The sequence below is a fragment of the Crocodylus siamensis genome, chromosome 8, assembly GCF_052110815.1.
Source record: "Crocodylus siamensis isolate JL-2025a chromosome 8, ASM5211081v1, whole genome shotgun sequence".
NCBI classification, from domain to species: domain Eukaryota; kingdom Metazoa; phylum Chordata; order Crocodylia; family Crocodylidae; genus Crocodylus; species Crocodylus siamensis.
The window spans coordinates 51,749,957-51,772,067 of record NC_143402.1 but is presented as its reverse complement, the minus strand read 5'-3'; the positions used below and the strand labels follow the sequence as shown (position 1 = coordinate 51,772,067).

The following is a 22,111-nucleotide window of genomic DNA, read 5'->3' as shown; positions in this document are numbered from 1 at the left end:
GGAAAAACCCCACCCCCGCCAGCCACCAATGCTACTAGAAAAGCTGTCGTCATCCCGCCGAAAGTACCACCCCTACCGGAAGCACTTAAACGAAGCGGTAGTAATGTCACCATGACACCCATGGAGGCGGAAGTGATCTCATACTCGTCCCTTGTGGTCTTTTACTCTCGCGCTATGTTCGCCCGGGGGGTTGGACTCTGACCTCGGACTCCAGGATCCTAGGACAAAGTTTCCCTACGGACAGAAGCCCGTGAGGCTCAATCCAGAGTCACTCCGCCTTATCCCGCCCCCTTCCCGTTCTCGGTTGTATTGAGGCGTAAATCCGGAGTTACTCCAAATCCGGTGGGGGGACGGGAATATATTTCCCCCCCAAGTCTTGAGCCGCCGGTCCCGGAGGCTTCGACGCCTCCCGCGGAGCCGCAGCGCCCCATAGCGCCCTTAGAAAAGCCGCGTCTCTGTGGTCCGAAGTGGTGTCTCTATGGTTGAAGGGTGTGTCTCTGTGGTCAGCGGGGGCGGAGAGGCTGCAGGGCCCTCCCTTCTCTCTCCCCACACCCCGTGGCCCGGGGGCAGGGCATTGTGGGATAAGGGCGGAATCTGACAGCTTAGTACGCGCCCTGTGGGGTAGCAGCTAGCACAGGGTGAGAGCCCGGGGGCTTGCTCTTAAAGGACCAGTGCCTGCCATGGCACCCACTATGCCCTGGGCTCGGCTCCAGCTTGCAGCTACAGGGGCTGCTGTGGCCTTCGCCGCCACCGCTGCTGCTGCGGCCACTTGGCGCCTATGTCACCACCGGCGTGCTGGGGAGCCCCCTGGTGGCTGGGAGGATTTTCGGTGTGGCCAGCAGAGAACCCCTGGTGCTTTGGAGGACTCAAGGTCTGGTCAGACACCCCCTGGTGGCCAGGAGGTGACCCCTGCTGCCCAGGGGGTGCCCTTGAGTGGCTGGGAGGACTTCAGCGGCAATCAGGAAACATCCCCCGGTAGCCCAGAGGACTCCTTGCCCTCGTGGCCCTCAGAGAGGAAGGGTCCAGCAGCTGTGGATGTGGTCTTTGGGCGACGTTTGAGGCGCCTCCTGGCACTGGCCCTGCCAGGCCCCCTGAGCCCTGAGGCTGGGCTCCTGGCTCTGCACACGGCTGCTCTGGCCAGCCGTACCTTCCTTTCACTCTACGTTGCCCAACTTGATGGGCGCTTGGCCCGGGCTGTGGTGCGACGCCGTGGCTGCCGCTTTGCCAGCCTCCTCTTGCGGTGGCTGCTCTTAGCCTTGCCAGCTACAGGTGTCAACAGTGCATTGCGCTACTTAGAAGGGCGGCTGGCCTTGGGACTACGAGGCCGGCTGGTAGCCCAGGCCTACACCCTCTACTTCCAGGGTCAGGCGTACTACCGGGCTAGCCACATGGATGGGCGACTGGCAGCACCTGAGCAGGCACTAACGGATGATGTGGCAGCCTGGGCGGGTGCTGTGGCCCGGCTCTACTCCAACCTGACCAAGCCGGTGCTGGATGTGGCCGTGACTATGGTGGCCTTGCTGGGGGCAGCACGAGCACGGGGGGTTGGGGCAGCTGGGCCGGCAGCCCTGGCTGTCCTGGTGGTGGGAGCCACAGCTCGGTTGCTCCAGGCCTGTGCCCCCAGCTTTGGGGAGCTGGTGGCTGAAGAGGCAAGGTGCCGTGGAGAGTTGCGGGGCCTCCACGCTCGCCTGGCTGCCCACGCTGAAGAGGTTGCCTTCTATGGGGGTCACCAGGTAGGTGTGGGGGGCAGGGAGCTAAAACAACAGGCTTCTTTTAGGGGTGGGAAGGGAAACCAGAACATCTGGGTTTTTTGGGGGGTAGCTGGGGGGAGTGAGGACCCTGGGATTCTTTGGGAGGGCTGGAGGGAGAGCAAAGACTCTTGGGTTTTGTAGAGAAGAGCTAGGACACCTGGGTTCTTTGGAGGGGGGCAAGGGGGAACAAGGACTCTTGGTTTCTTTTCTTGCAGATTGGTGGGGGGGTGGTGAGAGCCAAGGCACTTGGTCCTTGCAAGGTGTGGGGGTGAGGGCAGGGTTTGAGAGGGCACCTGGGTTCTTTAGCGGGTGGGGGGAGTGGGGAGCACAGCCTGGATTTCTGGGTCTTCAGCCCAGAGGACTTGGGCAGGGTGGGGAGAGTTGGAAATTACATGTGGAAGGAAGCTGGGAGCCTGGATGTCTGGATTTCTGGGCCACAAAGAGGGGCTGAGGGTTGAGAGCAGGGCTGGGAGAGGATGCCCAGATGCCTGGGTCCTCTCCTGGCATGGGAGAGGGGGTCACATGGGAGCAATGTTCCTCATCTGTCTGTCTTGCTTACCTCTTGTGTCTGCTGGGGCGGGGAAAGAAGGCCATGACTTGGGACCAGAGCTCTGCCCCACCACCACATGACCCTGACCCCCAGTGCCTGCCTTTTTGGGGGAGGGCCAGGCTGGGGGTCACAGCATAGGGGCTTGGTTGCCCAGACAGCTGAGCTCCATATGACAGGAGCTGGGGGGCACTGGGAGCCTGGACACCCAGTTTGTCTGGACAGAAAACATGGCCTAGCGTGACAGCCTGGGTACCTGGATTCACTGGCTGGGGAGTGAGGGCTGGGAGGTCACTGCAGGGGGCTGGGTGTCCAGACACCTGGGTTCTCTGGGGATGGGAGCAGGGGTGGGCTGGGAGCCTAGACTCCTGGGTTCCCTAGGAGAAGACTTTGGGGGGTAGGGGTTGAGGGGAGGTGGGGCTGGGATACTGGAACCCTGGGGTTCTCTGGGTGGGGAGAGGGGAGTGGGAGGTCATGCAAGCAGTGCTGGGAACCCAGATGTCTGGATTCCTTGGAACAGGACTGGGAGAAGGCAGGGGCTGGACACCCGGACTCTTGGGTTCCCTAGGAGAGAGTGGGGCTTGGGGGGGTCAGGGTGCTCAGACAGCTGGATTATCTGGGTACAGAGTGTGGCTTAAGGGTGTGGGTGTGGACACCCAGGTCCCCTGAGCCCTGGCCTGCCCTGCTCCTGGTCTTGGCACAGGTGGAGCAGGCAGTGCTGGTGCAGGCCTACACAGCTCTGGCTGGGCAGCTGGAGCGGACGCTGCGGGCTCGGCTTGGCTATGTGATGCTGGAGCAGCTGCTGCTCAAGTATGTGTGGAGCTCAGCAGGGCTGCTCATGGTGGGACTGCCCCTACTGCGTGGTCCCCCTGTGCCCCTCCACGGTGAGCACTGGGAGGGACTGCATGGGAATTGGAAGGGACTGGGAGGTGGTCAGGGAGTCCTGGGTGGGGACTGGGAGGGTGGAAGGCTACTGGGAGGGGCTGGGAAGAAAGTGGCGGGGGAGGCAGGAAGAAATTGGAGGGAACTGGGAGGAGCTAAATGGAAATTAGGGGTTAGTGGGAGGCTGTCTGGAGGGACTTTTGGAGGGGTGGAGGAGTACTAGGAGCTATTGGTAGGGGGTGGTGGGAACTGGGAGTGGCTGGAAAGGGTAGAGAGTGACTGGGAGTGACCTGGAGGCTACTGGGAAGGCTGGGAGGAGGTCTGGGAGGCCTCCAGGAATCCTGGGGCAGGGGTCCTGGAGCAGTTCTGACGCACCTCCCCCAGGCCCTGGGGGGGCAGTGGTGGTGGACGAGGGGGCAGGTGTTGGGGAGCGAACTGAGGCCTTCACCACGGCCCGGAGCCTCCTGCTGGCAGCTGCTGATGCTGTGGAGAGAGTACTTTCCTCCTACAAGGAGGTTAGTGCAGTGTGAGCCCAGACACCTGGGTTCCCTGGGCAGAGGGAGGTAGGAGCAGGGGAGCTCCGATGCCTGCATCCCCACCCTCTCCCTTCCCCTCTGCCCCTCCTCCCAGGTGACGGAATTGGCTGGATACACTGCCCGGGTCTACGAGATGTTCCACGTTTTTGAAGAAGTGGCACGAGGCCGGATACAGCGCCCAGGGGATGCTGAGGAGGGTGGGGCTGAAACAGGGCCAGAGCTACCCCCTGTCCTCCACCATGGGCTGCGCCTCCAGGGGCCCCTCCAGATCCGAGGTGAGACCCCCATACCCCACATACACTTTCCAGGTAAGGTGACAGTCATTTTTTAGGGGGGTGTACCAAATGGTGCCATAAAACTAGCCCCTGCCTGAGGTTCAGGCACTCCCTAGTGGCTTCTTAGGGAAGTGCAACTCTTTGTCATTGGACCCACAGCCCTAGCCCTTAGTGGCACCTGTGGCCACCTGTGACTTCATGATTTTGTGTAGTCCTTTGTGACTCCCCCCCCCCCCGATCCCTTATGACCTGTATGATCCTTTCTGGCTCCCCATGACTTCCTGGGACCCCTGACCTCCCTGTGACCTCCCAGGCCAGGTTGTGGATGTGGAAAACGGCATCCTGTGTGAGAACATCCCCATCATAACTCCCACTGGAGAGGTGGTGGTGCCCAGCTTGAGCCTGCGGGTGAGGGGCCTCTGGATTTGGGAGTGAGGGGTACCGGTGTGGGTCAGGAGTGAGGGACACTGTAGGGCTATGGTGGGCTGTGGGTTGGAAGTAAAGGGGGGGCCATGGGTTGGCAGAGAGGCACTATGGAGGTGGGGGCTATGGGTTGGGAGTGAGAAGCACCACTGGGGGTCTCACTGGAGGTCTCCCCCCCACAGGTGGAGGAGGGCACCCACCTGCTGATTACAGGCCCCAACGGCTGTGGGAAAAGCTCCCTGTTCCGGGTGCTGGGGGGACTCTGGCCTGTCTACAGTGGTGTCCTCTACAAGCCACCCCCACACCGCATGTTCTACATTCCCCAACGGTGCGCCCAGATGCCTGGGTTCCCTGTGGGGGGGAGGGGCTGTGGGGGTGGAGCATAGGGGGCCCTGGATGCCTGGGTTCTCTCAGCTGGACTCTGGGGAGTGAATAGGGCTTGGGGGCAGCCCTGGATGCCTGGTTCTTTCTCAGTTGGGTTGGTAGTGGGGGACCATAGGGGGGCTGTCCAGGCATCTAGGCCCCCTCCACCTCATGGCAACCCCACCCCACCCCAGGCCCTACATGTCGGTGGGGTCACTGCGGGACCAGGTGATCTACCCTGACACTGTGGCTGACCTGGTGTGCAAGGGGCTGTGTGATGCCGACCTGGAACGAATCCTTGACCTAGTCAGCCTCACCTACCTAATACAACGTGAAGGAGGTGGGGGTGGGGCTATAAGTTTGGGGGTGGGGAATGGGCATAGAAAGGGGTTGGGGGCAGGACCAAATGGTGGGGGAGGGGCATAGATGGGGTTGGGGCAGAGTCTGGTGTGGAGGAGGGCCTAGTATGAGGAGGGGCATGGAGGAGTGGGGGGTAACGCTAGGTCTGGGGGAACAGGATAGAAGTAGACCCAGAGATAGTAGTGGGGCAAAAAGGGGCCAGGGGGTGGAGGAGGGGCTTACAGATGGAGGCAGGGCTAGGGGTGGAGGAGAAGCATGGAGGGGGCTGGAGTGGGGCTAGAAGGGGAAGAGGGGCATGGGGGTCGTGAGTGGAACTAGTGGGAAGGGGAGGGGTTTGTGGAGAGGGCTGGGACAGGGCTTAGTCTCTCCCTCAAACCAGTGCTCAATGGGGCACCACCCCCGGGGGACTGGGGGAAGCAGGCTGGGACACAGTCCGTGATTGGAACGACGTCCTGTCTGGTGGCGAGAAGCAGCGGCTGGGGATGGCCCGGATGTTCTACCACAGGTCAGTGACTCCCTGACCCCGCCCCCCATGACCTCCTGACCCCACCAGGCTGCAGCCGCCTCACGGCCTCCCTCCCTCCAGGCCGCGGTATGCGCTGCTGGATGAGTGCACGAGTGCCGTGAGCATCGATGTTGAGGGCCACATCTTCCAGGCTGCCAAGGATGCTGGCATTGCCCTGCTATCCATTTCCCACCGCCCCTCGCTCTGGTATGTGCCCTTCCCTGCTGCTGCTCAGTGCTCAGGCTGGGCCAGTCTGGGAATCCTGCCCTGCCCCCACCCTTTTTGGAGTCTTTGAGGTGGTAAAAGGCAGGACCCTCTCCCCCCACGTGCCAGTGATCTCTTCCCCGGGCTTCAAGGTGGTGCAGTCTGATGATAGCCCCCCCCCGCCACTGCCCTTGAGGTGGTACCTCCCAGTAACACCCTCCTTACAGCTGGCTAAGTGGTACAGGGCAATAACAGTCCTTACAGCTCTGGAGGTGGTAGAATCTAATAACCCGTCACCTTTTAAGGTCCTTTCCTAGTGAACTCCCCAGCCTTTGAGGTAGTACATTACAGTAACCTGCCCCCCAAGGCCCTTGGGTTGGTACATTCTAATAACCACCCTCACAGCCTTCAAGGTGGTACAGTCATATGGAAACCCACACCGTGGTCCTTGGTGTGGTATGATCCAGTGAACTTAGCTTCAGGGTTTTGGTACAGCCTAAAAACCTCCCCTCCTCCTCTCCTGGAGGTTTTGAGCTGATCTAGCCTAGCTACCCCTTTGTGGTGATGATGACCTATGAGTCTTCCTGTGGTATGTCACCAGTCCACCCCCTGCCTTGCCCCGACCTCACTATGGTATGGCCTGTTCACCCCTCCCCTTTAAGGGTGGTGCATTCCATTCTCATGTCATTATATGATTACTCAAGCCAGTGCTTCCCCAGCAGTGTGGTATATTCCATTCTAGCACCCCCACCACTTGGTTCTTGGTATGACCCGATGCCCCCTCCCATGGTAAAACTGGTATTCCCCTTGCCTCTAGCAGTGCAGCCTGGTGATCCCCCATTCTTTCTGTGTGGCACAGGCCAGCTTGCTTTGGTTTTTCTTACCACAGTGACCTTGCCCGTTCCCACACACCCCCAACCGGAGACTGTATAGTTTAATTTTTCAGCCTCCTTGGCTGGGGGTGGGGCAACTGGTCAGGAGTGGGAGGTGCTGAGGGGTGCTGGAGGGACAGGGAAGGGGGTGCGGGGCAGGAGCGAAGGGCAGCACTGACCCTGTGCACCCCCCCAGGCGGTTCCATACGCATGTGCTGCAGTTTGATGGAGGTGGGGGCTGGCGTCTGGACCCCCTGGATGCAGCCACCTGCGAGTCATTGACCAAGGAAAAGCAGCACCTTGAGACACAGCTGGCTGTTCTGCCTCGCACCCAGCTCCGCCTCCATGACCTGCAGCGTCTGCTGGGGGAGGAGGGGGGTAGCTCTAATCCCCCCAAAGCCCCCCAGGACAATCCTGAGCCCCCATAAACCCCTAGTTCCTCCAGGCCTTTATAGCTGCCCCACCCCCCAGCTCTCCCTCTAACTCCACAGCCCTGATTGGTTCCACAAAACCCCTGCCCTTCCAAGCTCCCTAGATCTTTTATAGGTCCTCAGATGCTCCCAGACCTGCCCAGGCCCTTCCTGCTCTCTAGAACCTCACAGCTTGACCTATGTGCCCCCCCCCATGATGGAGGGAGACCCCTAGCCTCAAAGCCCTTGGACACACCCTTGCACTTAACCCTGTCTCCCTGGGCAGGGCCAGGGATTTCCCAAAGCTGTGACTTGCCCCTGCTGCCCCCCACAGCCAGAGGAAGGGGCTGAAGGATGGGCAGGGGAGGGTGTGATCCTCCTATCCTCCCCAGCTATAGGGCAGTATCCCATAATACTCCCCCCCAGGACCTATGTGGTATGGGAGTCCCCCTCCCCCAGAGTGCCTTAAAGTACCAGTAAACAGCTCTGATGCTGCCCCCCCCCCGTGTCTTCCACATCTGTGGGGAGGGTGTGTAGGGGGGACTAGGTATTTGGGCAGTACCCTCCCCCCAGTTGTGTGTTGCGGGGGGGGGGGGGCCCACACAAGATCCAGGTGACTGGGCAGCTCCTTCCCCCAGGTATATGGATAGGAGGACTGAGGTATCAGGTGATGTGGGGGCTGAGAATCAGGCATCTGGGACATCCCCCATCAGGTGTGTGCGTTAAGGAACCCAGGAGTCTGGAGGAGTGTGGTGAAGTGGGATGCAAGTGTCAGCAGCTCTGCTCAGGTGCATGTATGGGGGAACCCATGTGAAGGGGGAAGAAGTGTAAAAACCAGGTGCCCAGGCAGCTGTCCTCTCTGTGAGGTGCATGTATGGGGGACCCAGGTGTATAGGCAGCCCCCCTCTTTGTGTAGGGGGGGCTAAGTATCTGGGACAGGGGGCCACACTCAGCCAAGATCTCTGCTGGATTCCAGGTGGGTTTATTGGGGGCACCAGGTTTCAGCAGAGGATGCTGCCACCTAGGCCTGGATCCTGGGAGGGGTCAGGTGAGGTCAGCGTCAAGGGCGTACAGCTGCAGCAACTCTCCCACGATCCGTGCCAGATCGGCCTCCTCCAGGTCTTCACTCAGTACCTGGGGAGGGGTAAGGCCTGGATGCCTGGGGTTCCCTCTGGCCCAGCTCCAGGGTTCCCTCCCCAGCCTGGACATCAGGCTCTTGGACATCTGGGTTCTCTTCTTACTCCAGGAGGGAGCACAGGGGAGCCCAAATGCCTGGGTTCTTCTGCACAAGGAGGGCAGTGGGGGTAATGGGGGCTAGGAGAATGGATGCCTGGGTTATGCAGCCTTACCTGCCACCAGGGGGTGGGGGTGCAGGGGGGCACAAGGCCATAGCAGGCCAAAGCCAGGGCTAGGATGGCAGCTGCCAGGTGCTGGGGTGGGTGTTGCAGCCCCAAGGGCCCATGGTAGCTGTCCCGCAGCAGAGCCCAGGCGGCCCGTGTCACATGTGCTCGGCCCCATGTGTGTCGGTTCAGCCATGGTTGCAGCGACAGCAGGTAATGCAGCAGGTACTGTGGAGTGGTGGGGATGAAGGGGGACCTAGGAACCTGGATCCACCCTCCCCACCCACAGGCCCCCTCTTCCTGCCCAGAGTCCGGAGAGAACCCAGGCCAGGAGTCCAGGGGTTTTACCCTAGTTGTTAACCCCTTTGCCCACCGAACTCCTTAATCCTATTAACCCCTTCCCACCTCCGCCCCGGCTTCTCACCCCCTCCACCATTAACCCTTCCCTGCCCTCCCCCATTCCTCCCCATTAACTCCTGGCAGATCACCCCCCCACCAACAATAAACCCCTTCCTGGTCCCTCCTTCCCACCCCAACCCCTTCCTGCCCCACTTCCACACTCCCATCTTCCATTGATCCTTTCCTAACCCCACCTTCCTGCTCCCCTCTGCTATTATAATCCCCTCATTGTCCATTTAACCTCTTCTCACCCTCCATCCCTGGCTGCTTGCTCCCCTATCAGCCACTGACTCCTCCTCTTCCCCCCACCCCACCCCCATTAATGCCTGCCCAGCTAGGCCAGGCAGGGGGCTGCACCTTGTGTGGGTGTTGGAAGGAGACACGGAAGCAGAGGCACCGTAGCAGCAGCAGCTCACACTGTGCCAGGCTGTCACGCAGCTCCCAGAACCGGGCATCCAGATCCAGGGGAGGGCTACTGGGGTGCAGGTACCTGTGGTGGGGGTAGGGGCAGTGAGTAGTGGGGGTGGTCTGGACAAGGGCAGGGAGAAGCAAGTGGGGGGCAGTGGCAGCTGTTACCGGTGACAGACATTGAGGACATCACGGCTGCGCAGGTGCTGTTCCTCCACCTTCCCAGCCAGGTAGAGTGCTGTCATGGCAACCAGGTAGGGGTCAGCCCCAACCCCACCAGCCACTGTCCACTGGTGGTAGAGGGTACAAGCTGTGGCCAGTGGCACTGAGCGCAGCCCCAGCTTCACCCCTACAGGCAGGAGGGGAAAGGGTATTAGAAGGGCAGGGCCTGGTGCTATCTGTCAGCCCCCAGTGATGCCAGCCCCCCTCCAAACATACTCACCTGCCTCCATGATGAATCTGGCCACCTTGAAGTGGGTACGAGCCTCGGCCTTGTCACCCTCCGGGGGACCCATGTGGTCCCTGACACCTCCACTAACCTATGTGGAAAAAACAGGAAGGTGTGACATCATGCAATGTCAGGCACCAGGTAATGTTACTCTTTTTCCCCTCCCTAAGGCTGCTAAGAAGTTTCTTCCTTGGATTCCACGTAGTGTGAGGAGTGGGTCTGGTGCTGGGACTCATGACATCACATCATAGTGGCATGATGTCTCCACCTTATGACCAAGTGTTACATGCTATTTGATGCAGTATGCTGCTGTTACACCACAACATTAATTAAGCCTGTGGCGATGGTACCTAGCCTCTTAAAATGGACATCAATCCCTTGGCCCCTAGGTGCCATCAGACTATGCTGGCACGATTTAAAAAGTGATATCACCATCCAATACTGCCCCTGTACATGAATGACATCATCCGAAGGCAATTATGACATTGTTCCAAGCTCCCAGCTGTTCCTTACCTGATATCACTACACAGGCTTATGACAGCACAATTATTTGGGCCTTCCCTGTACCACGGTGCCTTCACCTGGATACAGGTATGCCATCACTCCAGGCTCCCAATCACTCCTTACCATTGACATCACTGTAGAAGGTGATTGTCACATGATGTCCCCACCCACACCCTTGGTTTTCCACCTGCGACATCACACTGATCTCACCCACATCACCCAGCTGCATGATATCACACCCTGGCCTCGTTGCAGAGCAAGTTTTCCGTTCCCACCATGACCTTTGCCCTCTACCTAGCTGCATCATTTTTGCGCTCTCGCTCGGGTCTGAGAAGTCACGTGAACTCCGCCTCCAGCCTCGTTTTCAGGCGACCGCCGAGCGCCCGGGACCCGGATGTATGCGGTTCTATGCGGCTGCGAGACCCTAGCATAGACTTACCGACGCACTTTCGACAATTCGCGGTCCTCTTGCCGTGGTTTGGGGCGGCCCACTCAGTGCCGGATGGGAAAGGCGCTCCCTACCTTGCCGTTCTCGGTGCGAGTGGGGTAAGAGACGAATTACATTGCCCCTCGGCTTGGACCTAGGGTCGATTCTCGCCCTCTGCCCCATTTCTGACAGGCATTCACCGAGGATGCCCGATCTCTGGCGGGGGCGGTCCTTGCAGTCTCTCGCCGCGGATTGGCTGCAGGCTGACACGGGACAACCAGTCAGAGCATGCGGTTCACGGTGGTCTCTCTCCCTTCCGCGCGAGTCCCGCCTTCTTCGATTGGGTCAATCACTGCCCTGCACTTCCCCGCTCCAGGCGCTTAGGCGCCAGGCATGAGGTCTGTCCCCCCCTTCTTCCTTTTGATTGGCTACGGGGAAGTGAGCGGGGCATAGGGCCAATCGCGGAGCGGGCGGGCGTTGCTCACGAGGTCAGTCTTGATTGGCTTGCGGGGAGAGCGGGGGGCAACTGAGGGCGCTTGAGTTTTCCCCCGCTAGGGGGCGCTGGGGGCTGCGGGTCGGGAGTGTGGGGCAGCGGCAGGATCGGGCCCCTGCTGTCTGCGTGGGAGGTGAGAGCGCGGCCGGGACTAGGGCTTTGGGCCCGGCAGGATGGGGAGATCGGGACTCGTCGGCCTGCGCGGGCGCCCGGACCCCGAGGTTCTTCCCTGAGGCTGAGCGGGGTTGGAGGAGCCCGGGGTCAGTGTTAGGCCCGGACGCCTGAGTTACAGCTCGCTCTGTGTCGGCCTCCCCGCCCCCGAGCTCCCACATGTTGCTATGGCAACCGGCAGTGCCTATAGGAGGATGACGCCACCCTTGCAGGCCGTCTCCACAACCCCCCCGCTGCCAGGGAAGGGGCGTGCGATCCCTGTGCCCAGCCGGGCCCTCTCTCGGACCGGCCACAGGACGCTGGTGTGGGCTCTGCGTTTTGGCCCGCCAGAACCAGCCCTGGGCGGAGGGGAAACTGAGGCAGAGCAAGGGCTTCAGGGCTCCTAGCCCCTCCCCCACCCCGGACGGGGTTTGGACTGCAGGCCCCGCCCTGGGGCGGGCTGTACACACTGGCACGTGGAGTTTGGGGGAAGGGGAGGGGGGCTGGTGCCATCTGCGGGCACCGCAGGCTTGGAGGCGGCGCTGCTGGGAGCACAGGCGTTTCCCAACGCCCCCCACCCCACAACCAGCACACACGTGTGCCTGCCACCCCCAGCCCAGACGGTAGCTTGACTGGGGGAGGGGCTGGATACACCCCAGTCACGGCCCCAGCCACTCCTGTCTTAACAGGCTTACAGACAGATAGGGACAGAGCTCCGGTCCCCATCGCAGATCCCCCCCCCTCCATGGGCATGGGGCTGCAGGGCAGGGGCTGAAGGCACTGGCACCAGGTGAGTCAGATGTTTGGATTCTCTGAGTGGGGGGTGGGGAGCAGCTGGGAGCTCAGAGCCTGAATTTTGGGGTTCTCTAGGGTGGGAGATGGGGACTGAGAGCCAGCCTGGACACCTGGGTTCTCTGGGGCAGGAGTTGGAGCTGGAGGCTGGGAGCTCAGATCCTGGAGTCTTTGGCTCCCTTTTCCCCCCACTTCCCCGTGTCCCTCAATTTCCCCTTCTTTGCTAGGATCTGAGAACCCATGGGGGGACTAGTCCTATCTACTATGGCAGGGGGCTGTCAGGGGGCGTGGGCAGCTGAAGGGTTAACAGTTGCAGCACTGTGCATGCTGGGGGTTAAAAATAGCAGCTGCCAGCAGGGGAGGGGGAGCTGGACCTGAGTTTTCTGGGCGGGGAATTGGGGATAGTCTTATGAGAGCTTGGGGCTGGGAGACCACAGATGCTTGTGTTCAGTGGGAGTGGGGGAATGAACACCATTAGGGTGGCAGCCCAGGGGAACCCAGGTGTCCAGAGGTAACCCAGGAGGTACAGCTAGGAGGTAAACCAGGTGATCTGGTCTGGTCTCCCTGCCCTCCCCCAGCTCTAACACCATACTCAAGACCCTAAGCTGAGAGCCAAGGTGTCCAGGTCCCAGCCCCTCTCCTCCCACTGGCAGAATAGAACCCAGACATCTGGGCTAGCAGCAGCTGACGCCTGTGGTTTGGGGCATCTATTATTTATGGCAGTGCTGATTTCAGGATGACATCATGCCCTTGGGACCCCCCACCCCAAGAAGAGGGGCGGGGAGTGTGCTGTAGGTCAGGAGTGAGGGGCACCGCAAGCTATGGGTGGGTTGCCAATGGGGAGTGAAGGGAACCATGAGGCAATGAGGGGGCAGCAGCAGCAGGTCAGGAGTGAGTGGAATTAGGGGGCTGTGAGGGGTTTGCAGCTTGGAAGTGAGGGGCCCTGCTGTGACCCTCTCTGTCTCTCCCCACAGGTGCACACAGGGTGTGGGCCAGATCGGGCCATGGGCATGGGGTGATGGAGGAGGCAGGGCTGGGGCGGTCAGGGCGCTGGCTGCGGGCCCAGCTGGTGGCAGGGGCACAGCTGCAGGTGCTGGACGTCCGGGGGCGTGAGCGCTACGAGGCTGGGCATGTTGTTCAGGCACTGAATGTGGTTCTGCCTGGCCTGCTGCTGCGCCGCCTGCGCCGGGGGCAGCTACCCACATGTGCCCTGCTGCCCCACCCCCCTGGCCCTGTGCTGCTGTACGACGAGGCCACAGCCTCCCTGCCCCTGCCAACGGAGCCCGAGCCTGAGCCCCTGCTGGTCACCTTGCTGCGCCAGCTGCGCCGGGAGGGCTGTGCTGCCTACTTTTTGCTGGGTAAGGATGGGAGTGGGGCTTGATTTAGGTCAGGACTTAGATCAGGGTCTAAGGAGCAGGGCCTGCCCCATGACTCTGCCCCTCATACCAGGTGAGGGGTGTGGCCCACACCCTAAGTGGGGGGCATGACCTGCTGGTAACTCCACCCTCAGATTGGGGTATGAGGGGCATGGTCTGCACCCATATTGGGGGCTGGGAGGCATGGTTGGCCGTTGGCACCACCCCATGGCAGGTAAAAATTATGGCTTGTGCCCTAAGTGGAGTATTAGGGGCATGGCCTGCATTGTGGCTCTGCTCCCAGATGGGTGATAGGTGTGGCCTGGCCCTGAGTCAAGAAGCAAGTGGTGTGGCCTGCCCCATGGCACCACTCCTAGATTGTATGGGGGGTATGGCCAGTGCCTCTAATAGCCCCTATTTCTCCTGCCCCCATTTTGTTACTATAATACCCTTAAAACTGACCCCTAATTTTTTTGCTTCTTGTTACCATAGTGCCACCCCTTAATTTTTACTGCCCCTTTGCTACAGTAAAGCCCCTAAGAGACCCCCAATTTCTTTTGCTCTCCATTGCTACTGTATTGCCTCTAAGAGTGTCCCCCTGTTGCTAGTATAAGGCCCTAAGAGCCATCCTCTAAATTCTCCTGCTTCCCTTTGCTCCCATATTACTTCTAGGAGCCATACCCCCGATTTCTCCTGCTCCCCCATTGTTACCATAATGGCCCTAATGCCAACCCCCAAATCCTCCTGTCCTCTCCAGCTACTGCAGTTCCCCTAAGAATGATCCCCTAATTTCTTCTGCCCCTCTTGCAACCATAGTGCCCCTAAGAGCCATCCCCCAAGTTCTTCTGCCCCTGCCTTTGCTGCTGTAATGGACTGAAGATTAATGCCCCCCACTTTCTCTCCGCAGGTGGCTATTCCAAGTTCCAGGCAGAGTGGCCAGAGTACTGTGAGAGCAGCCAGGCAGCACCTGGCTCCGGGCTCCCAGCAGTAGTGGGGGGAGGTGTGGTGGGCCTGGGGGGTTTGAGCCTGGGCTCGGATGGAGACTCAGGCTCACCAAGTAGCAGTGGTGGGGGAGATTCGGTGGGTGCCAGTCCCCCACCCCCACACCCGGTGCAGATCCTGCCCCACCTGTATCTGGGAGGGGCCCGAGATGCAGCCGACCATGAGGTCCTGGCCCGCCTGGGTATCCGCTATGTGCTCAACGTCACACCCAACTTGCCCAACCTCTTTGCTGAGCACGGTGGCTTCCACTACAAGCAAATCCCCATCTCTGACCACTGGAGCCAAAACCTGGCCCGCTTCTTCCCCGAAGCCATTGCTTTCATTGGTGAGTGCCCCCCACTCCCTGAGACCTACCCCTTCCCCCAGGCCATTTCCTTCATTAGCAAGGCTCCCCAGCCCCTCCCTCCACTGGCCACTGGCCACTGCCCATCACCAGCTCCCTCTCCTCAGTGATTGCGGTCCATCCCCATTTCTGGTCGTGTCCTGGCCCCTTCTCTTATGTCTTCTTCCCCTTCATGCAAGGGCATGCACATGTTCCTCTGTCTCTGCCTCCTTCCTACCCACACGGGCCACAGTCCATTGCTATTTCTTTTCCCCCCATGGAGTCCATGGGTCCATCCCTCAATCGATGTAAGCTGTCCCCCTCTCCCTTCCCCCTCATTTTGATTGTGGTCTGTTACTACCTGCCTCCCTCCAGTGTTCACTCAAGTCCACCCTCATTTTGGGGAGAGATAGATGGGAATGGATTGTGATCAGTATGGTCTGTCCCCATTTTCTTTCCCCTTCCCATATTGAACACAGTCCATTCTCATTTCCCTTCCCCTTCTGCAGTGACTATGCTCCATCTGCACATGGTCTGTCCCCATCTTCCTTCCTCCCTACATTGACTGCAGTCTGTTCCCATATGGATGTGGTCTGTTCCCTTCTCTGTTCCCTCCCAAATTGATCATGGTCCCTCCCAATCTCCCTTCCTTTCACATGTTAACTGTTGTCATTTTCCACATTCATGCAGTCTGTCCTAATCTCCTTTTCCCCCCCACATCAACCATGGTCTGTTCTTCTCTCTCTTCCCCCAGCACTGACTCCACTCCATTTCCATATCAACATGGTCTGTTCCCATTTCCCTTCCTTGCATATCAACTTCAAAGTCCATTCCCATTTTCCTTCCCCCCAACACATTGGACACAGTCAATTCCCACACTGATGTAGTCTGTCCCCATCTCCCTTCCCCCCACATTGACTGTGATTCATCCTGTCTCCCTTCCCCCAACAATGACTGCACTCTATACGCATATAACATGGGTCATACCCATCTACCTTCCCCCCCGCCCCACCAACTGGCCGTGCCCCACTACTCCCCCCTCCCCCCTTTCTGCAGCTGCCATGGCACCCCTTCAACTCCCCCATCTTCCCCCCCCCCCCCCTGCAGACGAGGCGGCGGCACAGCAGTGCGGGGTGCTGGTGCACTGCCTGGCAGGTGTGAGCCGGTCAGTGACGGTGACAGTGGCCTACTTGATGCAGCGCCTGCGCCTCTCGCTCAACGATGCCTACGACCTGGTCAAACGGAAGAAGGCTGATGCCTCCCCCAACTTCAACTTTCTGGGCCAGCTGCTGGACTTTGAGCGCCAGCTGGGCCTGGCTGAGGGTGGGCCTGGGCCTGGTAGCCCCCCAGGCCCCCAAAGCCCCAGTCCCAGCCCTGCGCCCTCCCCCGCTGCCTTCTTCTCTGATGATGACCCAGGGCCATCCCCCCATAACCTCACATAGCCCCCTAGGCCTGGCATTTACCCTCCCCGCCCTTCCCGTACTCTAGGGCAAGAGCTTATGGCCTGGGGGCTCAAACTCAGGGAGGGCAGTAGCTAACCTATAAAATTCCTCCCCCCAACCACTGGCACCAGTGGAGCGGTCCCTGGTGGTTGGGCACCTGCCCCCATCATTTCTTGGGGGACTGGAACCAGCTGCTGGAGAATAACCTGGAACTGGCGATCAAGAACCTGGAACCTGGGTTCTAAACTATGCCCCCCCCCCCCGCTGGGCTCTAGAAGAGACTTGGATCATCTATGCATCCAGAACAAAGGTGGATCTAGACTGGAACCTTACGGGATGCTCTAGGACAAGCCCAGCCCTTGGGGTGCCAGGTTCAGGCTGAAGCTGGGTCAGGACCAGGAGGCATGTGTGGGTGCCTCTCTGTGTGTGCCTGCCCAGCTGGAGGGCAGGGACTCTGCTCCTTGGCTGTGTGCGTGCATGTATCCAATGCTCCCTGCCAGCGGGGGCTGGAGTCCCCCTCCATGCACATGCCTGCAGGTGTGTAACCCATGGGAAGGGTTGCCTTTTGCACATGTGCATCTCAGGCCTTTTCTTTTTAACAGTTTTCATATATGTGGGGTTGAGGGGGTGGGAGCTGGGGTGACCCTGGGGCTGGGGGGGTCTCCCCCTGAAACAAACTGGACAATAAAGCAGGACTTTATCCCCAAAGGCTGGGGGCCTTCTTCGTTCTGCCTGCGTGGGAGGCTTGTGAGGCCAGAGCCCGGGTGTCTGGGTGCTGGGCCGGGTTTGGGGAGTTCCGATACCTGCTCTGGGGGCTCCTCTGCTAGAACCCGCCCCCTTTCTTCCAAGCAGTCCCACCCTCCGGCCCTGCCGAAAACGTATTCAGCCCCGCTCCTCCTTGCAACAACCAGGCTGGCTACGCGCGCAAAGGGAAGGGGGCGTGGCCTCACCTGAGATCCCGGCCAGCGTGTGGGCGGGGTCAAGATAGGCGGCGCGAGGCGCGAAGATGGCGGTAGCAGCTGAGGCAGCTGCGTTGTACCAGCGCCTGCAGGTAGCGCTGGGCAGGACTACTGCGGCCACTTGCGCGGAGGGAACCGGGCTGGGCTGGACCATCTCTAAGAGACCCCGAGGAGCGGGGGAAAACCATCTCCCGCCAGCACGGGGCAGTGGTCCCGGCCGGGAGGGGAATGCGGGGCCGGGCTATCTGATCCCCTTTTCGCCCGCAGGAGCTGAGCTGTCCCGCACTGGAAGGCGCGGCCCCAGGGGACCCCGATGCGGCTCTGCGCTTACTCTGTACCCCCGGCGGGGCCCGGCGGGCGGCCGTACTGGAGTGGGCCTGCGTGCGGTACCGACCGGTCTTTTCCCAGCGTGCACCGCGCCCTGCCCCGTCACCCCCTGCTGATCGCCCCTTCCCGCCCACAGGATCTGCCCGCCGCTGCGGGAGCTGCTGAACGCGATCCCGGAGGGCCGGGACGAGCTGCGAGCCCGAGGTGGGTTGGGGCGGGACCTAGGCGTCCGGGGCTCCCGCCGGCCCGCTCTGCACCCGGGAATGCAGGAGTCGTCCACGAGGCTGTCGCACCTGGTGTCGGACGGGAGGTCCTCGTTGTACCCGGCCCCGCTGCTCCTTGTCTGGGTGAACGCCCAGTTTTCCCCAGCATAGCTTGCCCCAAAGGAACTGCAGCTCTGTGCTGCGTGAGCCCCACCAACCCGACCTGGCTGCACCCTGGGGTCCAAGGTTTGTCCGCTCCAGTGCCCCCTCATCCCATGCCCTCAGTACAGCAAGACTCTGCTAACCCAGTCTGAGAGCCAGTAGCACTCTGCATCCCCACTGACCCAGCCACAACACTGGCTCCCTTCAGGGCCCATTCTCCCCAGCCTCATCTAACAGGCTCTTTCCCCACAGAGGTGGTCAAGCTGGGGGCTGACCTGCTGCTTTGCCACCCAGAGGACCTTGCCCTCATTAAGGTGAGCAGGGGAAGGGGCTTCTCTGAGCCAGGGATTGCGGGGGCGGGGCAGAGTGGGCTGCTGCAGTGTTTCTCAGCCTCTTTTGTACTGGTGCCCATTTGTAAACATAAGTGGCCCATTCTGACCCAGTGCACCTCACTCCTGACCTGCTGCCTCCAGGCATCAGTCTCTCATTGTGTGGGAAAGGGGGTGGGGCGCAGACAGGGGTGTCTACAGGGTGGTGCCCCTGAGGCTGGAGCTCTGCCAGCCTGCAAGGGAAAAGCCATGGTTTCCAAGCTTTTCTATTTTAAAGGAGAATCCACTTTAAAAGTTTGTTCATGCCCCTTTCATATATTTTTGCAACACATAAGTTGAGAAATGCTGGGCTACAGGGGTGGAGAGTGGGGGTTGGGCAAGTGTGTTGGCTTCCTCATCCCTTGCTTTGACCCTTCTACCAGGGTGATGCCCCCCCACTTCGGCAGCTCCGGTTCCTCGAGAGTCTCTTGGATGCAGTGCCTGATCCCAACGCAGATGCCTCACCAGCCAGGTGAGGGCTGTGGGCATAGCCTTGCTGCTCACCCCTCCTATCCAGGCTCCTAGCCCTTTGTTGTAATTTACCTATTCTCTGTTCCTAGAGCTAGGAAAGAACCCAGGTGTACAGGGTCTACTCCAAACATCTGGGTCCTTCTAACCTTCCCCCTCCCCCTCCATCCCTGAACCCAGGCATCCATGCTCTCCCCCACTGGGGAACCCAAATATCTGGGCTGACTGGCCCCTCACACCCCATCCCAGAGAACCCAAGCATCTGGGCTGATGGACCTGTCTCTTGCAGGCACAGCGAGGACATTTTGCGTGAGGTGATGGTAGGCCCAGGCCTGGCCTCACTGTCTCCCCCTGATCCCCCTGTGGTCCCCATGCTGCGCACCCTGCTGGCCGAGCTGCCGCCCAGGTGGGTGGGGTGGGGTGGGGTGTGGTGTGGTGTGGTGTGGTGGAACCTGAGCATCCAGGCTCTGAGCCCTGCTCCCTCCCTCCATATTGAGTTGAGGCATTTGGGGCCCAAGGCAGGAGAGAAACCCAGGGCCTGATGTCCCAAGCCCCTGTCCAGCCCCCAGAGCCAGGAGAGAATGGGGGGTGCACTGATAAAGATTTTTGGGCTGATAGTGATGGCCAATTTTTAACAAGCCATATCAGCTGATACTGATCCAATTGCCAATATGTGGAGAGCAGTGGTAGTTGGTAAATCTGTTCTGGGGGAAAGGGCAATGGGGGAGGAAAGGGGCATGAGGAGGCAGATTGAGGCCCCTGTGGTGAGGGAGAGAGTGGGGCTGGGGCTGGGGCTGGGGCAGCTGCTGGCACTGCACAGCTGGGATGAGGTGGGGCTTAGAACGCGGGACAAAGCTGAGGCTCATCTGGGGGGAAGGGGGATGGCTCCTGTTAGAGCACTCCACTGACTCCAGGTGAGCATGGCAGGTGGGCATATGCTCTCCAGTTCTGTGCGCAGGGTAAGGGTGGGCTGCCGCTGCATGCTGGGGCCAGGGTGGTGCCAGGCTCTTTCCAGTAGGGGGGCTGGGCCAGGCACTGGGACGGGGGGCTGTAGCCCCCTTCCCAGTGCTTCCACCACCCATCCCAGTGTAGCCCCAGCTCAACCCCTATAGCTGGGAAGAGCCTGGCATGGCCCCAGCCTGCAGTGGCAACCTGACTTTTCCCCCCGCGCACAGATCTGGGGGGCACAACCCCCATGCCATTCTGGGGTCTGTGTAGTAGCGGGAGCCGCCCCCCCACCCCCACCAGGTAAGCCGCTCTGGCTCCGTTCCATTCCCCCCACCCCCAGTGCCTGCCCCTGCCTCCAGTGCCAGCCCCACTCCCTCCCACCAGATCAACCAAAATGTTTGATTGCCGATCATGTCAATTTTCCTTTTATCAGTGCCAATAGAATACGGACCGATGTATCAGTGCACCTCTAGAGACAACCCAGGCTCCCAGTCCTAGGGCCAGAATAGAACCCAGGCATCCAGGCCCTGCACTGGGAGGGAACCCAGGCATCCAGTATCCAAGCCAGGAGGGGACTTGAGCTCCCAGCACTGTCACCCAGAGCCAGAATAGAAGCTAGGCGCCTGGGCTCTGGGGACCCAGGCATCCAGGGCCTAAGCCAAAAAAGACCCCGGCATCTGGCTTTCCTGCTTCCCCACTCCAGCCCTCAGAGTCAGGAGGCAACTCAGGCATCGAGGCTCGCACCCCTCTTTCAGAGCCAAAATAGAATCCAGGTCCTGAGCTGGGAGGGCTCTCAGGTGCCTGGGCTGTGGTGTCTTTGTAGGCTTCAAGTGCCACAGGGGAAGTCACTGCTGCAGCTGCACAAGGAGCTGCATGAAGCTGATGCTGCCCTGGCTCGGCTGGAAGCTGAGGTGAGGCAGGAGGAATCCCAGACATCTGGGTCCTCCTGGGGCTGGGGGGGGCCTAGATGCCTGTTCTGCTCCTGATGTTTTTCTCCCCCCTCCAGGCCCCACCCCTACAGTTGGCCCAGCCCCTGCCCACACTGACTCTGGCTGCCTGTGATGCCCAGCAGCTGATCAGGGCCTTCATGGGGGCAGAGCTTGGGGGCTTGCGGCCCTGGGGGGTCCACCCCCAGCCCAGCCCCCATGGTGCTGCCTTCCCTCCCTTGTATCACTGCCTCAGCCTCACCACACAGGTCAGTGTTTTGGGACCCAGACATCAAGGCCCCTGACTCCCCTACAACCCCCAAAGGCCTAGAGTGGACCCAAGCATCTGGGCTCCTCAGCCCCCGCACCCTGGTTCAAGGTGGTGGTGGGGGCAGGGGGAGGGCTTCAGAGAGACCTCCCCCACCCACCAGAGAGCAGGGGCCTGGGGAGGCCACATCACCTGCTTCCAAGCAGGGGTAGCCCAAGGGGGGCAGTGTCACTGCTCAAAGACTAGAGGTCCCTGTCCAGGTGGGTGGGCTAAGGCAGGCCATGCCTCCTGCCACAGAAAGCCCTGCCTCCTCTTCAGGGGGCAGGGTCATAGGCCTTGCCCACAGCAGAGGTGGGATTTCACTGCCTTCTGGTGGGAGGGGCTCTATTGGCACACCTTTGAGGCTGGGGTGGCCAAGCTGGGGCAGGATCTTATTCTCCCCACCCCACAGGAGCTGGTGGCACTGGCCCAAGTCACAGAGACAACACGGGATGTCACTTGTGTCTTGGACCAGCAGCACCAGCAGGAGGCTGCCTGGAGGAGTGGATCCAGCACCACCCTGCGTGAGTACCCCTCCCTAGGTCTTGCTCCTTCCCCAGTCCTGCCTTTCTGAGGCAGGGCTTCAGTTTTGGGGGAGCCTGGCAGCCCTGGATTTGGGGGTGCTTTGACCCCCCCAACCTTTGACCTCTGACCACGACTCTCTTTCCAGCCAATCGCCTGCAGGAGCTGCAGGGCCATTACCGGGTCCTTCTTGCTGCCTGGGGAGGGCTGTAACCCCTGATCTCCCTGTATCCCTACTGTAAACCTCTCCCCATGCCTGCTGGTTTTCTGGTCCAATAAAGGCTACACTTAATGACCTCAGACAATTAGTGATAATTAAGGGGCAGGGAGGGAACCCAGGGTCTCTGTAGAGGGTGGGGGAGCCTGTATGCCTGGGTTTCCTATCAGTCTCCAGGAAAGGAGTGGGATCCTGGTGGGTGGAACCTGGCAACCCTGATGCACCGGTTCCATCCCTGCTGGGGAGGAGGGGAAGTGGGGTCTGGTGGGTTAGGTCCAGCAGGGGTGGGGGTTTACCCAGTAGCCTGGGTTCTATTTTTGGTGTGGGAAGGGGTGGGGGGAGAACGGGCACTGGATTCTCTGCCCTAAAAGGAAGCAGGGCCCGTTTGGGGCTGTGTTTATACGAGACCGCAGCAGTGACTCAGCGCCACATTCCAGGGGGGGGGGGAGCTGAGGCAGGGAGGAAATGTGGGCATCCAGGCTCTCATCCCCCAA

The 22,111-nt window shown here is 60.5% G+C and overlaps 4 protein-coding genes across 8 annotated transcripts; 3 read left to right on the top strand and 1 right to left on the bottom strand.

Moving 5' to 3' along the window:
• Window position 1: 1 nt before the first annotated feature.
• On the top strand, window positions 2-7,625 carry ABCD1 (ATP binding cassette subfamily D member 1). Of its 2 annotated transcripts, XM_090060743.1 has the most exons (10): window positions 2-1,733; window positions 3,002-3,182; window positions 3,565-3,695; window positions 3,811-3,991; window positions 4,305-4,399; window positions 4,597-4,742; window positions 4,972-5,117; window positions 5,558-5,642; window positions 5,724-5,849; window positions 6,915-7,625. In XM_090060743.1, the coding sequence occupies exons 1-10, from the start codon at window positions 681-683 to the stop codon at window positions 7,144-7,146; spliced, it is 2,376 nt and encodes a 791-aa protein (XP_089916869.1). In that variant the 5' UTR covers window positions 2-680; the 3' UTR covers window positions 7,147-7,625. The 2 variants fall into 2 exon arrangements, with proteins under 2 accessions (XP_089916869.1, XP_089916870.1); XM_090060744.1 differs by lacking the exon at window positions 4,972-5,117 and having other exon boundaries at window positions 4-1,733; window positions 5,517-5,642.
• Window positions 7,626-8,094: 469 nt separating this feature from the next.
• On the bottom strand, window positions 8,095-17,411 carry CCNQ (cyclin Q). 3 transcript variants are annotated; one of them, XM_090060844.1, is made up of 7 exons: window positions 17,161-17,406; window positions 10,667-10,917; window positions 9,718-9,814; window positions 9,444-9,624; window positions 9,225-9,357; window positions 8,478-8,696; window positions 8,095-8,262 (listed from the first exon to the last, which is right to left on the bottom strand). In XM_090060844.1, the coding sequence occupies exons 1-7, from the start codon at window positions 17,321-17,323 to the stop codon at window positions 8,173-8,175; spliced, it is 1,134 nt and encodes a 377-aa protein (XP_089916970.1). In that variant the 5' UTR covers window positions 17,324-17,406; the 3' UTR covers window positions 8,095-8,172. The 3 variants fall into 3 exon arrangements, with proteins under 3 accessions (XP_089916970.1, XP_089916969.1, XP_089916971.1); XM_090060843.1 differs by having other exon boundaries at window positions 8,095-8,696; window positions 17,161-17,411; XM_090060845.1 differs by lacking the exons at window positions 10,667-10,917; window positions 17,161-17,406 and adding an exon at window positions 10,567-10,658 and having other exon boundaries at window positions 9,718-9,809.
• On the top strand, window positions 11,237-16,839 carry DUSP9 (dual specificity phosphatase 9). The gene is made up of 4 exons (XM_090060868.1): window positions 11,237-12,087; window positions 13,064-13,447; window positions 14,352-14,771; window positions 15,876-16,839. Exons 2-4 carry the CDS (start codon window positions 13,108-13,110, stop codon window positions 16,208-16,210), a joined length of 1,095 nt encoding a protein of 364 aa, XP_089916994.1. The 5' UTR covers window positions 11,237-12,087; window positions 13,064-13,107; the 3' UTR covers window positions 16,211-16,839.
• On the top strand, window positions 17,124-21,696 carry HAUS7 (HAUS augmin like complex subunit 7). Of its 2 annotated transcripts, XM_090060842.1 has the most exons (10): window positions 17,124-17,261; window positions 17,437-17,555; window positions 17,633-17,700; window positions 18,114-18,175; window positions 18,613-18,701; window positions 18,987-19,103; window positions 20,469-20,556; window positions 20,652-20,840; window positions 21,291-21,402; window positions 21,549-21,696. In XM_090060842.1, the coding sequence occupies exons 1-10, from the start codon at window positions 17,217-17,219 to the stop codon at window positions 21,611-21,613; spliced, it is 954 nt and encodes a 317-aa protein (XP_089916968.1). In that variant the 5' UTR covers window positions 17,124-17,216; the 3' UTR covers window positions 21,614-21,696. The 2 variants fall into 2 exon arrangements, with proteins under 2 accessions (XP_089916968.1, XP_089916965.1); XM_090060839.1 differs by having other exon boundaries at window positions 17,437-17,945.
• Window positions 21,697-22,111: the final 415 nt, after the last annotated feature.

Bases quoted from the DNA above. Each gene is read 5' to 3' on its own strand.
- ABCD1 (XM_090060743.1), top strand. From the start codon at position 681: ATGGCACCCACTATGCCCTGGGCTCGGCTCCAGCTTGCAGCTACAGGG. The intron at 1,734-3,001 runs GTAGGTGTGGGG...GTCTTGGCACAG, and splicing joins CCTTCTATGGGGGTCACCAG to GTGGAGCAGGCAGTGCTGGT. The intron at 4,743-4,971 runs GTGCGCCCAGAT...ACCCCACCCCAG, and splicing joins ATGTTCTACATTCCCCAACG to GCCCTACATGTCGGTGGGGT.
- DUSP9 (XM_090060868.1), top strand. From the start codon at position 13,108: ATGGAGGAGGCAGGGCTGGGGCGGTCAGGGCGCTGGCTGCGGGCCCAG. The intron at 13,448-14,351 runs GTAAGGATGGGA...TTCTCTCCGCAG, and splicing joins TGCTGCCTACTTTTTGCTGG to GTGGCTATTCCAAGTTCCAG. The intron at 14,772-15,875 runs GTGAGTGCCCCC...CCCCCCCTGCAG, and splicing joins CGAAGCCATTGCTTTCATTG to ACGAGGCGGCGGCACAGCAG.
- CCNQ (XM_090060843.1), bottom strand. From the start codon at position 17,323: ATGGTCCAGCCCAGCCCGGTTCCCTCCGCGCAAGTGGCCGCAGTAGTC. The intron at 10,918-17,160 runs GTGAGGCCACGC...GTCCCGTGTCAG, and splicing joins CACGCTGGCCGGGATCTCAG to CCTGCAGCCAATCCGCGGCG. The intron at 9,625-9,717 runs GTGAGTATGTTT...TCCTGCCTGTAG, and splicing joins CAGATTCATCATGGAGGCAG to GGGTGAAGCTGGGGCTGCGC.
- HAUS7 (XM_090060839.1), top strand. From the start codon at position 17,483: ATGCGGCTCTGCGCTTACTCTGTACCCCCGGCGGGGCCCGGCGGGCGG. The intron at 17,946-18,113 runs GTTTGTCCGCTC...CTTTCCCCACAG, and splicing joins GCTGCACCCTGGGGTCCAAG to AGGTGGTCAAGCTGGGGGCT. The intron at 18,176-18,612 runs GTGAGCAGGGGA...CCCTTCTACCAG, and splicing joins AGGACCTTGCCCTCATTAAG to GGTGATGCCCCCCCACTTCG.